At 33.5% G+C, this 13,768-nt stretch overlaps 1 protein-coding gene across 2 annotated transcripts; it reads left to right on the top strand.

Moving 5' to 3' along the window:
• The first annotated feature begins 3,868 nt into the window (after nucleotides 1–3,868).
• LOC132311769 (fasciclin-like arabinogalactan protein 17) lies at nucleotides 3,869–9,367 on the top strand. 2 transcript variants are annotated; one of them, XM_059809857.1, is made up of 3 exons: nucleotides 3,872–5,740; nucleotides 7,547–7,667; nucleotides 9,045–9,367. In XM_059809857.1, the coding sequence occupies exons 1-2, from the start codon at nucleotides 4,450–4,452 to the stop codon at nucleotides 7,618–7,620; spliced, it is 1,365 nt and encodes a 454-aa protein (XP_059665840.1). In that variant the 5' UTR covers nucleotides 3,872–4,449; the 3' UTR covers nucleotides 7,621–7,667; nucleotides 9,045–9,367. The 2 variants fall into 2 exon arrangements, with proteins under 2 accessions (XP_059665841.1, XP_059665840.1); XM_059809858.1 differs by lacking the exon at nucleotides 7,547–7,667 and having other exon boundaries at nucleotides 3,869–5,740.
• Nucleotides 9,368–13,768: the final 4,401 nt, after the last annotated feature.

The raw sequence follows: 13,768 nt of genomic DNA, 5'->3' as shown, positions 1-13,768 counted from the left end.
CATTTTATTTGATCCATCACATAATTCAATAGCCATGAACAAGGTAATTGTATTACAAGTCACGAAGCAAAAACTAAAGTTTATAGGAGTCCATAATTTACAACTTCCTACAAGTTACATTTAAAGTTTTACAAAAGGACTAGACCCCATATACAAAATACAACAAATCAAAAGTCCCAATCTCATCTAGAATTATGGTGGGTTATCGTTCGCCACTTCGTTTCCCGAACCTGAAAAATGTTAATAATAAAGGAGTGAGCATAAGCTCAGTAAAAAATGTCTAAGACATATCTCTTGTGACCTCGTGAATCAAGCAATAAATGGGAAAAAAAAAAAAAAAAAAATAGACAAGATCATGCCAAATTCCGGGGAAAATACAACCATAATATCAATAGCAATAACCCAAGTCACAAATAAAACATATCATGCTAAAGGATGCAATGTCATGTAATGTCTCTCCCCAGTTCCCAAAACAATTTCGTTTCATCGTTCCAAACCGTTAATGCAACCCGACCATAGCACCTCTATGGCGTCACGAGGAAATGGTTGGCTAACAATCCCCGACCACATGGCACCTCTAAGGTGTCGTTTGAGCCTAGGTAGCTCAACTTCTCTCTAGATCACATTAATATCACGGACCATTAGGCACCTCCTAGGCGTCTGGTTTTCATAAAATACCTTTCAAAAACCATTTTTTTCAAAACAATTACATTTGCCTTCAAAACGCTTTCCCTTTTTTCCTTCCCAATGAATGTTTCATTCTTCCAAATGTCAAATCAATAATGGAATTTCATATAAGCTACCAATTCCCAACAACAAACAATTACATCATGCTTTAATTAGACAATTTGACATTTAGCACATATTATGTCATAAATTGCACATATATTTTATCACATCAACTCAAGCAGCAAGTATTTGAAACAAATATTCATATAAACCATATTATCAGATGGAACTCTAAAATACCATAAGCTAATAATCAAATTAAATATACTTAGAAGCAAATGAGGAAAAGAAAATTCACTAAAACCAAATAATGTGTGGATTAGAACACCCCTACCTCAATAGATGCAAAAGCCCCAATTCCAAGCCCCAATTTCGAAATCTCTAAGGGTGGCCAAATGGTGCTTGGTTCCAATCAAAACGACGGCATCGACGAGCTCTCCAACATTGCCTAAGGTAGCACCATCAAATTCCCAAAGGTGAGGTAAAGATCAAGCCTTGAAAACTTGATTGAAATGAAAAAGAAAAAAAAAAAAAAGAAGAGGGAGAGAGAGCTGCCGGGAGTGAGAGAGAAAATGGTGATGGTGTGAAGGTGTAATGGCCTTAAGGACATTAAAAACAATAGTGATGGGTCCCTCCACTAAAAAAAATCTTTTAACTTTAACTTTACAAAGCAAAATTCATATACATGCACTAACTACCTTTCAACCACACAATTAAACTTACAACAATGAAATTATACACAATAAAAATTATGCATGAAACCCGTGACATGGCTACCGTGCACAACAATTCCGATAGCAGGTCCCACGTGAGACCTTCCGGCCCGAAAAATAAAAAAATGCCGAAATGACATCCGGTGCATTTCCAAGAGTCCTGAACCTAGAGAAATGTCCCACCCAACATCTCAGATACACCCAGCACACCCCACGGTGTCTAGCATGCAAAACGAGAAAAGACGAAAATACCCTCAAAATCAGAAAAATTCCATAAAATGGAAAAAAGGAAAAATCATAAATATTACAGTTAGTACGTAATGTCACTATTAATTCTGTTCAACTCATTTGTATAGTCAATTATGTGAGTTATGACTCCGCAGTATGAACTACATTGGTTATTTCTGTCCTCATCCTTTTGGTAAACTGATTAGTCTAATTTCACCTGTTTATTTGTGATTTGTAGTGATGAAGTGAAACATAATTGTTTTTGACAGTTGCTATATAACAAATTAAAGTTTACTTTCATCCATCTCTTATTTTCTTCTGCAAGCAACTGTTATGTGTTGTTCATATGAATACAACCATAATCTTTCTTAATCGAATATGATAGTATGAGCAAGATTGTTAAATTATAAACATGTTTTGGTTTCATTAATCTTCTTGTAATTGGCTTGTTATTACATGTGTATTGAAAAATTAGGTTCTAGTCCTAGCAATGATTCTGTATATAATTCATGTTTTTCTTGCATCCCTATTGGAAGTTATTCTAGTTTGTACATATCATAAATCTTGCTTTGGACGGATATTCATTCTTGATTTAATGTCCATTTGTGTGTATTTGCCCAAGAATGAGGATGTGAATGTGAAAAACTATTACAAGAACTTTTTTAATCTTCAGTTTTAAAAGTTAAAACATTTTATAAGAAGAGATTACTTTTACAAAGAGTGGAGGAAATTCACAAGTCACATGCAGTTTGGTCTTTGGCGAATAATGACCACTACAAATGAAAACCACAATTTTCATTCCTACACTTGGAAGGAATGAAATGCAAGTCAAAAGAAAAAAATAAATGGAATGCAAAGATCTTCTCTCATTGAAAGATTATTACAAAATTAAAATTGTAATTTGGTTGCCACTAATCATGTTTGTGCCTCATATTTATCTCACATGATCTTATTTATACATGTAAATTTATTCATAATTTTTTTTACCAACTCTTAATGGAGAATTTTTTTTTTTTTTTAACAAATTATCTCAAATCATAAAAAAAAATAGATTATCACATATAAACTTATAATTATATTAATATATGTTTAATTATTCAAAATAAAAATAAAACAGTCTTTACCAAACAGGTATCTTGTTATTGATTTAGAATTTTTGACAACAAAAAAAACTTCCAAACGTGTTTTGTTTTTGGATTCCTTAAAACGCATGACATTACCAGTCGTTATCAAACATGGTTCCGATTTCTACTAAAAACACTCCAATACCAAAACACATGTTTTGGTATCATACCGAACCATAATGTATAAAACATATCGTGATCCAAATGACCCCTAAAATATTGACATTTATTTTGGAATGAGAAAGTAATAACCATTAGATTAGGAAATGTATTGAAATTGGAAAATGATATTATTAACGACTTTAATACCTAACTTAAAATCGATGGACATAAAAAATATGACATAGCTATTCAAAATTTTAACTTAAATAGGTATCATTACTACTCTTATTTGTTTTCATAAAATTCTCCATTTCCCTTTTCTTTATCTTTTGTAATTTTCCATAGCCATATCATCTTCTTTCTTCTTTTTTTTCTTTTTTCTTTTTCACAATAAGTTTTATGGTATTCAAATTTAATAATTTGATTTGAACATATAGAATAAAAACGGTAATGTTTTATAATTTTTTCTTACTTTTGCAATTTTGTTTTTTAAAATTTTTTTTTCTTGTTTTTGTTTGTGGGAGTTAGATAAATCATTAACTTTAATCATTATAGCGATTAACAAAGGCCTATCAAAATAATAGATGGATATTAATGATCAAAAACATAATATGAAGTATCTTAATGGTCCGTCCCTACATAGATGCAATTTGAAATATAAAACGAGTATTCATATGTATAGTGATTGAAACTTTAATGATCACCAAAAATACTGAATTAAGATAAATTTATAAAAAAGATTACAACTTTCAAATAGTCAATTACTTTATATTTTAAGTTGGGTCTCATTATATTTGACACATAAATAGTCATATAGACTCAATAAAGTAGTAACTTTTTATTTATCGTGCTAAATAACAGGACTCATTAAAATTATAAAAAGTGGAACAAAACCTTTACGAATAATAAATTCCTCGAAAAGAGAATATTTAGTAAGAATTTTATTGTGAAGGACCTGTGTCATATCATTTTTTTCAGCGGCGCCTCCCGTCTTTCTATGTAAGACTTAATTTTATTATTTTTTTATTTATTTCCGCTTCACCCCTGCTTTATGTGACTTAATGGAGGAAGGATTTTATTTTTTTTATTTTATTTTTTTTCTTTTTGGGCTCCGTGATGGTAGACTTTCTTATTAGTATTACTCAAATTAAAAAATATATATATATATATTCTTATAACTAAATATGCCCAGCAAAATCCGAGAGTTTCCAAGAAACTTCGAACCAGTGCAATTTCCTCATCTGTATATTAACTTCTAACACTCGCACAAATCTTGCTTCCCTTTCTTATCACAACTAGAAACCGACGTCGTTTTCATTAAATCATTGCCAAGAAACCCACCTAGTTTTCTATTTCGCCAACTAATCCAGTGCAATTATAGAAAAAACAACACTAACAGAACGACAACACTCTCACACCCAAATATTCCAGAGAGAGAAAGTAGGGAGAGAAAAACTAAGCGCGAACCTGCTTTCCACGCGTATAAAAAGCTCAAGGTTTCTTCTCTCCCTCTTCAACACAACATCACAAATAAAACTTTGATTATATCTTCAATGGCCGCGAACAACTCTCACTGTTATTTCACCTTACTCTACCTCTGCTTTACGAGTCGACTCAGTACTGTATTGCCGGAAAACCCTAGTCACAACCACGCCCAAATCAGCTCCAACTCGGTCCTCGTCGCCTTACTCGACTCCCATTACACCGAGCTCGCCGAACTCGTCGAGAAGGCTCTCTTGTTGCAGACTCTAGAGGAATCAGTGAGTCAACACAACATCACCATCTTCGCGCCAAATAACGAAGCACTCGAACGCGACCTCGACCCCGAGTTCAAGAGGTTCCTCCTCGAACCGGGCAATCTCAGGTCCCTCCAGACCCTCTTGCTCCACCACATCGTCCCCAAAATGATTCATTCAAGCGAGTGGGTCAACTCGCTTTCCGAGTCGACTCAGCACGTCACCCTCGCTCAACAGACAGTCGGACTCAGTGAAGATTCGGAGCACAAATTCGTCGGTACTGCGAGGGTGGTCCGACCCGACGATGTGGTCCGTCAAGATGGAATAATTCACGGAATCGAACGGCTGTTAATACCCAAATCAGTACAAGATAGTTTCAACCGGAGACGGAGTTTGCGATCGATCTCCGCCGTTAAACCGGAGGCAGCGCCGCAGGTTGATCCGAGGACGAACCGGCTGAAAAAACCTGCACCACCTGTTCCGGCCGGTTCACCGCCGGTTCTGCCTATATTCTCGGCCATGGCTCCGGGTCCTTCACTGGCGCCGGCGCCGGCACCTGGACCGGGTGGGCCCCACCACCACTTCGACGGCGAGAGCCAGGTCAAGGACTTCATACAGACCCTAGTACACTACGGTGGCTACAATGAGATGGCGGACATTTTGGTAAATTTGACGAACTTGGGGACCGAAATGGGAAGGCTGGTGTCGGAGGGGTATGTGCTGACGGTGTTAGCTCCGAACGACGAAGCGATGGCTAAGCTGACCACGGACCGGCTCAGTGAACCGGGTTCGCCGGAGCAGATAATGTATTATCACATCATACCGGAGTATCAGACGGAGGAGAGTATGTACAATGCGGTGAGGAGGTTCGGGAAGGTCCGGTATGGTACCCTCCGATTGCCTCACAAGGTGGTGGCTCAGGAGGCTGATGGGTCGGTGAAATTCGGCTCTGGTGACGGGTCGGCTTATTTATTCGACCCGGATATATATACGGACGGTCGGATATCGGTTCAGGGCATTGACGGAGTGTTGTTCCCGGCGGAGGAGAAGCCAGAGCTGGAAAGGAAAGTTGTTAGTTACGTTGCAGCTGTGGCGAAGCCGAGGAGAGGTAAGTTGTTGGCTTGACTTGATTTAGTTTGGTTGTTTATTGGTTAGTTTTTGGGATGTGGGTTTTGGGTGGGTCGGGTTTATTGGCCGTGGATGGATTGTGGGTGTTTTCGGCGGCTATTCAGATACTTCCGGTGATGAGGTGGTGATAAAGTTAGGAGTGGGAGTCTGTCGGTGAGTCAGACATATAGAGGGAGGGTAAAGTGGTCCTTTTGTGAAAGTATTGACATTTGGCGGGTCATAGTTTAGTTCTCAAATGTAAAGTTTGAGGTTTGAAGGTTTTGCTTTTTTGTTTAAAATTGGTAAAGAAAAGGGCAATAAAATATGTAGATATTGTAATTCATATGTCAATCATTTTGGAAAAATAAAAAAAATAAAAAAAGATATAATAATTAACAACTCAATTATATATATATATATATATATATATATATATATATATATATATATATATTTTCTTGACAAAATAATTATATTGGGATCTTGAAAATTCAATAGGGTGACAACTAGATTTTTTAAAGGTATGATTTTTAAAAGAAAAGTTGAGAGTTTCGGGTCTTACTAAGAACATGTTGTACGTACAAGTTAAAAGATGAAAATTCTATATGATATTAATCAAGTAGTGTTTTGTTGATGACATCTCAACTTTTTTTTTGTAAGATGCTACTTAAACTGAACGGAGCAGAGAATCTACTATTAATGGGAGGAAATTTTTTCACTCCTCATGTATACTTTGGGTTAAAACTTGAGTGTAGAATAGTAATGTATCACTTCAATTCGCTATTGAAGACTAGAAGCATGTAGATATGATGAAAGCGTGTTATGCGAAGTACAAAAGGCATAAAAGTTCATAAAGTAAAATACCAAATACCTAATCCATTGCAAATTTTCTATTCTATATCTATCATAGACACTTTTTTTCTTTTTCCTTTTAGGAGGAAAAGATTATACTTTGGTCTTGTGTAAGAGCAAGAATATCATAAAAAAGAATTTACCCATTGAATTTGGCAGTTCATTGTCCATATCATGTATAGTAGTTTAGATTTTAAGTCACTAACTACTATAATATAAAATGTCAAAAACATGAGACAATACATAGAGTCCACTACAAGCAGAATATGGCTTTGTTTCTGGAATCTTGACCGACTCTACTCTTACTCTCAACCAAATAAACAATACCTATTGTGTGTGTGTGTGTGTGATCTGTTTTGTTTTCGTTCTCATTATTTTATCATTCATATATAATTAAATGTAATTAATAGAGAAGCATTAATTTATGGTTACAGAGACACAAGAATATGCTATGGACCCAGTCTATATTAGATCCAAACCATTGAGTTGGTGTCCCAAGTTGTGTTAACAACTTCGATTTAAAATTACATTTCTGTTATATTAACATCTCTGAAAATTAAGCATCCAATCTCACAAATCAATCTACCAGATGAGGCCGTATTCGAACATGCTAGGAAGTTTACTAATACGTACGCGACTGATTAGTTTCGTTGTTGTTTTACTTATAAGGATGGTTAGACAATACCACCTAATAGTTTAAGTTTTTGAGTCCTATGGTAAACGTATGGTCGTATGGTCCGTCACATCACCAATTTAATGAGTTTGGGCGTGGCTCCTTCGATCGCTACTCGGGATGTTAATTCTACAATGATTGATTCATGCATTTATTTGGACTTATTTTATTGGAGGAAAGTTGCTTTCATGAACCATTTTGAAGTTAGAAGTTGCTTTCTATTGAATTTATATTCCAAAAGTATGGGTGGGGTACTAAAATATAGCTAAAATGTTTTTGCAGGGAAGTTGCTTGGAGTTGCATGCCATATGCTTGGGGCCTTTGGGCAAGACTTTAGGTTTACCACATGCCACTGAACATACCAACCCTTGTGTCAAAAGAGAACTTCAATAAATCAAAAAAGGTCAAATTTAATTTCGAACATATTATATGGTCCGTTATAACTAACATGTCTTAATTTACATTATATTTTGAACAATACATATATGCTGGAACAATCCATATATATTGTTGCCACTTCTCACCTTATTTTTTAGGTCCGGCCCAGTACGTATGACATTAATGTTTTAGATGAATAACACATGACAGTGGTTTTTCTGAGAATTCTAAGCTCATGTGAAATTATGGTACTGTGAAGGTAGTAGATTAGGTCAAGATTCGATTTCTTTTCTCTACCTACTGTTTTTTATTTAAGCAATATTTCACTCTGAACAAAAGTGGACTTATCATTTTATAGAACTATAGAAGTCTAGCTTCGAAGCTATAATCAATTATAAAATTTTTAGATTCACTTTTTATTTATTGGTCAACTTATGTCCAAATAACCCCATCTCATCCAACAACTTCAAACACTGAATTATGTTCAAAATTATTTATGCCTAAGTGTTTATTAATTAGGGCTAGCTTCTGCATGTCATAAGGCTCTAATTTAATTTAAGTGGGTTGTTAGTAATGAATTGTTTGATCATTCAGACCAATTGTCTTGCAAGGATGTAAAGAATATAATACTGATATTATCAATAGAATGAAAAATCATAAAAATGTGAAGGCTTGATGAAATTAGTTTGAAAAATAATTTTTTTTAGATAATCCAGGTATATGGGGTTTTGTCCTGACTAAATTTTCGAGACATCTTGCAAAGCTCTCCCTCCACACGAGTCGGGTAGAGTTCGAGTTTTCACACGTAAGCATGACTCTTAAAAAATTATTTGCACTCAAAGAAGTCAAACCTTAGAGTAAAGTCCTTTTGTAACGTTTTTAGTATAAATTGATAAGAAATAAGTTCTATAACACTCCGTTTGTTTCGACGTAAAATATTTTTCTTGGAATTTTTTTTTTTTTTTTCAAGTAAAATATTTTTTTATTTTTACTTTATCGGTATTTGGCAAATGTTAATATCAAGATTGAGGTCGAGTTCACCGGCAGGGCATATAAAATAACTTGCTGAAAATTTATGGATAAATTATTTTTGTTAAATTTTAATATTTTTTTTCTTCTTAAATATTTTACAATAACCAAACATCAAAAAATAAAAAAAAAATATTTTCTGAAAAATATTTTACGTTCAAACAAACGGAGTGTTAATGTAAGTCCTTTTTGAACCGTGACCTCGTATCAAAACATGGGTTGTACATAATATCATAGAAGTCAATTCTACACTGGTCACATAACAAAACATTAATTTTTTTTAAGTGAAAAACAATTTAAAGCATGTGTTATATATATGTTCAAAAGATCAAATGTTGAATTCTTACTAGTGTATCATGTTTATCAATTGCAGGTACACCGACATTGTATAAAGTTTTAGGCTGATATGTGATCTACTTCTTTATAATAAGGATAAGTGGCCATGGATGGGAAGATTTAGAGAAATAGGTAAAGTATTAGAATAGCTAGGGTTGGTGGCGAGCTATCTATGATTGCTTAAAGTTTCTTGACTGTATTGGAAGGAAGATATTATTGTCCTGGTTGCGTACATATATCAACGGTACCTGCAGAATAATTTTGTAAGCCCATTTGGTGTAATAGTGCAGAATAAGTGTGGGCCCAGTAAATAATTGTAAGAATTTTATGCAATTATATTTTTCTGTTACTCTCTCTAAATATATATTATTTAAATTCACTCACACTTAGAGATGACAACGAGGACAGTTTTGGACGAGTGTCACGGGGTGTACCCAACCCCGCAATCGTTTAGAAATTCTCGTCTGTTCCCGTCCAAAACCGTCTAAAGGGGGCCTTTTCACCCCATTCCCATCTTGTTTAACGTTTTCACTCCCGCGAGCATCTGCTCCATCCCGTTTAGTTTTATAATTTCTCCACATTTTTTATTTTTTTCCCTCTAATACAATTATATAACTATTGAAAAAATAAATAAATAAATAGACAATCAATAATTTAACATAAAATTCAAGGGTACCCAAATAGGCGTAGATTTTTATTAATAAAAACTATCTCTGTTCAAATAAGTTAAACGGTTCCTCAAAACCGTTATAAACGGGATGGGGTGGGACGAATACCCGTCCCCGCTAGACAAATTGTCATCCCCACTCGGACCTTGCCCATAGCTCGATCCCTCCCTCCTCTTTGGAGACAATATGTTACACCATTCCCTCCCTCCTCTTTGGAGACAATATGTTACACCATTCCCTCCCTCCTCTTTGGAGACAATATGTTACACCATTGGGCTAATGGCCCACTGGTTCTGTTACTATTGTTTACCTTTATTAATATTAATTTATTTAGGTGTCTTCCATTTTTTTGCAACTTCACCCTATAAATACTACAATATATCTTACATGTATAACGTGCGAGAAATGCGCAAAGTTTTGATTGATATATATAAACCTACTAAGCCAACGTAACATGCATAATTTTAAAATATATACCATCTATTATATACTCCTATATAGCTTCCTTATTTTATATACTACCTTGCAAAGAAATGTCCCGCAGATGGCTGTTTAAATCACAACAATTTTGTTTTATTTTATTTTTTTATATTTTATTTTATTTTTCCAGAAATTTTATACATGCATGACTCAAGTGCAAGACATTTTCATGGGTCTGGCATGATACCTACACAAGTGCTAAAAGAAACGTTGTAGCATATGTAATAGAAAGTGCTTTATTGAGACAATTTCGAACTTATTAATACTCTCACATCCTAACAATCCAAGAATCTAAGGATGAAACGTTGGAAATTTTTATATATAAATAATAAAAATTATCTATGCATTACTTTTTAAAAAATAAGATTGCAATGTAATTATCGATACTTGATGAATTATGTTGTACTTTCGTGGTTTAATTAGGAGTATGATCATATACCGTTGATTGTAATTTTCCAACTTACTTAAGTTTCCATAATAGAAATGATAACTTAGCTATAGAGAAGTCGTCAAATGCTTTAAAGATGTTATCCAATATCTAAAAGTAGTAGGTGATTTAATCATCAATCAGGTATCATGCCTAAATTTCTATTTAATTGTTGTAATATTCCTTAATTTCAACATGTTGATTATTTGATTAAAACCGACCTAAAAATGTTTAAAAAGCAAAATAAAGTCTCTAGATAAACAGGCAATTTGAAGATGATAGCTCTAGTGGTCATCGTCTGGTCGAAGATATGGCTGGTGGAAAAAAGAGAAGAGAAAACAAACTAGAGGGTAGTCAATTGAAAGCAACAACTTTCCCAAATGCGCCATTTAAATGGTAAAATAAGTTAGAGGATTATTACATATGTATTAGAGAGAGCAATTAGTTTCCTCCAATATATTCAATGTTACAAAGAAAATTCTCCATGCATTGGATATAAAAGGTTGAGGCTTTCAATTCAACATTTACATGTTTTTATGTATTATATATACCGATATACATTCCAACATTTACATGTTTTTATGTATTATATATACCGATATACATTCATGAAGGGCTAGCTGTATGATTCAGCCAAATTACGCTTTAAATCAGTAAAATGATAAATTTGTGAAAGAATTAAAAAAAAAAGGGGTTGATCAAATGTACAAAACTTCAAAATGTATTGGTCACTGCTAGATAGACATTTGTTTCCAAATTGAAAAATATATATATATATATATATATATACATATTTGCCTAACTTTTGGCCTAATAAAAAAATATAAGGTCAAGTGCAGATAAAGAAAGGAGTGAAGGATGAAGTTTTTTGTATTTGGTTTGAGAGAAAGGAAGCGGGGATGCCACATCCCTCCTTTTTTCATATTTTTCTATCGGTCCAATTTTGAAGGAAAGAAGGAGAGAGAGAGTGTGAATAACTACCTACAAATATACAATTTATAATTTTTAACATTTTTTTAAAAAAAATTCTACCTTCTATTATTTTATACCGTGAGGGTATATTGGTAAAAATAAATAAAAACTTTCATTTTCTTCCTTCCAACCAAATATATATATATATATATATATATATATATCACCCCATCCAATCTTTCTATTATTCATTCCATTCAACCAAATAAAAAACTAGAAGATACGTTTTCTTCCCTAGGATTCCTCATCCACCCACCCCCTATCTCTTCCGTCAATTTTTACATCCCTCTAACGTAATGGAGCATTAAAGAGAAGTTCCTAAATTCAAGCACCTCTCCAACTTTATCATGTGCAATAAAAGGAAGTTTCATTGAAAAAAATTAAAAATAAAAATAAAATTAAGGCTGGTAGTCTAGTGATACTTACTACTTTTTCACCTTCTAATACTAGTGGTACTTTCTCAACTAATACTTTCTCACTTTTCAATGTAGATGGTTAAGGGGTTCAAATGGGAACAAAGTAGGTATATAAGTGTGTTTTTTGTCAACATTCCATAATTGTTGCAACTTCGTTGTTTCTTAAATTTTAAGATTGCTTTCAATTGTATTTGTTGGACTAATGCTACAATTACATTTATGATTCATTTGGTAGGAAGGAAATTAGGAAAAGGGGTGGAGAGAAGATAGGAAGGAAGAAATAAACTTTCTTCGTTTAAGTATAAAAGAGACAAGAAGGAAAGGGAAAAAAGTATATGGATGAGTCATCTGTCTTGCTTAACAAATTTTCATTCTACCAAATATAGACAGAAGAGAGGAAGGAAGAAAAATAAGACTTCTATGAAAAATTTAAATTATAATACTATCCTTCGTAATTATTAGATTAACCCAATATCTTATTAGATTAACCCAATATCTATCTTTCTTTCTCTCTTAATAAACAAAGTAAGATTTTATCTCATTCCCTTCTCTTTTATCCAACCAAATAAATCGAGAAAATGATACTATTTGTGTCCTTTCTATTTAAATTTCTTCTTCCTACCAAATAAAGTATTAGAAAGGAGGAGACAATACTGGCATGAAGCTGATTGAAAAAATAGGGGATACAAAGAACCTTGCAATTTGAACTACCCGCGAGCTTCATTGCCATTGGTAAAAGACCTTAATTTGGTTACGGCATGCTAATCATTTCATCCGAATGACGAAAGATTTCTAGATCTTCAATAGTGTAAAATATTGAGGCAGGCTATGTAACTTTATACATTTATAAACTTTCTTTAGCTCTTAAAGATTTTACTAGATTTCATATTGTAAGATTCTTTTGTCCTCAAAACAAAAGTATATTAGAAGTATATAACATTATAAAGGGTCAAGCGCAGAAAACACATATTTTAATAGATTCTATATTATAAGATACTTTTGTCCTCGTAACAAAAGTATCTTATAATATACATGTATAATATTATAAAAAGTCAAGTGCAGAAAACACCTCTTTATTATGTGTTAAAAATTTTGTCTCAAATTCTTATTTTAATTAGGATTCTATTTTAGAGTTATATTTTGTTAAGTAATTTTTTATTTGTTAAGTCTTGACCTTTAAGAAATTGTAATAATTGTCCAACAAGAAATTTGGTTTGAAACTCTATAAATAGATACCTAAGTTTTCGGTTAAAACTTATGAGATTGAGAAAGATGTAATTTCATGAGAAAGTTGATAGGTAGAGGCAGTATGCAGGTTGGTAGAGTAGGAAAAACGCCAGTGATATGGAAAATGCAGATTATGACAATAAATCCAGCTTACTCCATCATTCCTTAAGTCCTATAGGTTTGATCCTGTAGAATTTGTCCCTTTGGGCTTTGATTACCGAGAAATAGAGACTTTACAAAGTTCCTCAGTAGCTCAGTGGTAGAGCGATCGGCTGGGTAGGGGAATCATGATTGGGATAGCGGGAAAATGATCCCACAAAAAAAGAATCGTAACTGATACTATTAGCAAGGAGATAAGCTTATGGAGTGGTACATGGTAAAAAGACATGTACGTGGTATTGGTACTCTATTATTATAATATCTTTACGAATCATAATGTAATCTCTTCTCATCAATTGACGTAGGCCGATTTTGGCTGAATCACGTATATCTTGTGTTTGCATGTGAATGTTTTGTTGGCTTTCTTTGGATTTTTGTGTTCGTACGTTTCCGCAGCCCAACAAATTGGTAT

The sequence above is a fragment of the Cornus florida genome, unplaced genomic scaffold, assembly GCF_030987335.1.
Source record: "Cornus florida cultivar Cherokee Brave unplaced genomic scaffold, ASM3098733v1 CherokeeBrave_3.0.0_Hap2_Chr06, whole genome shotgun sequence".
Lineage (NCBI taxonomy): Eukaryota > Viridiplantae > Streptophyta > Magnoliopsida > Cornales > Cornaceae > Cornus > Cornus florida.
The sequence above is the reverse complement of the archived record's forward strand: the minus strand, read 5'-3'. Positions and strand labels throughout refer to the sequence as shown.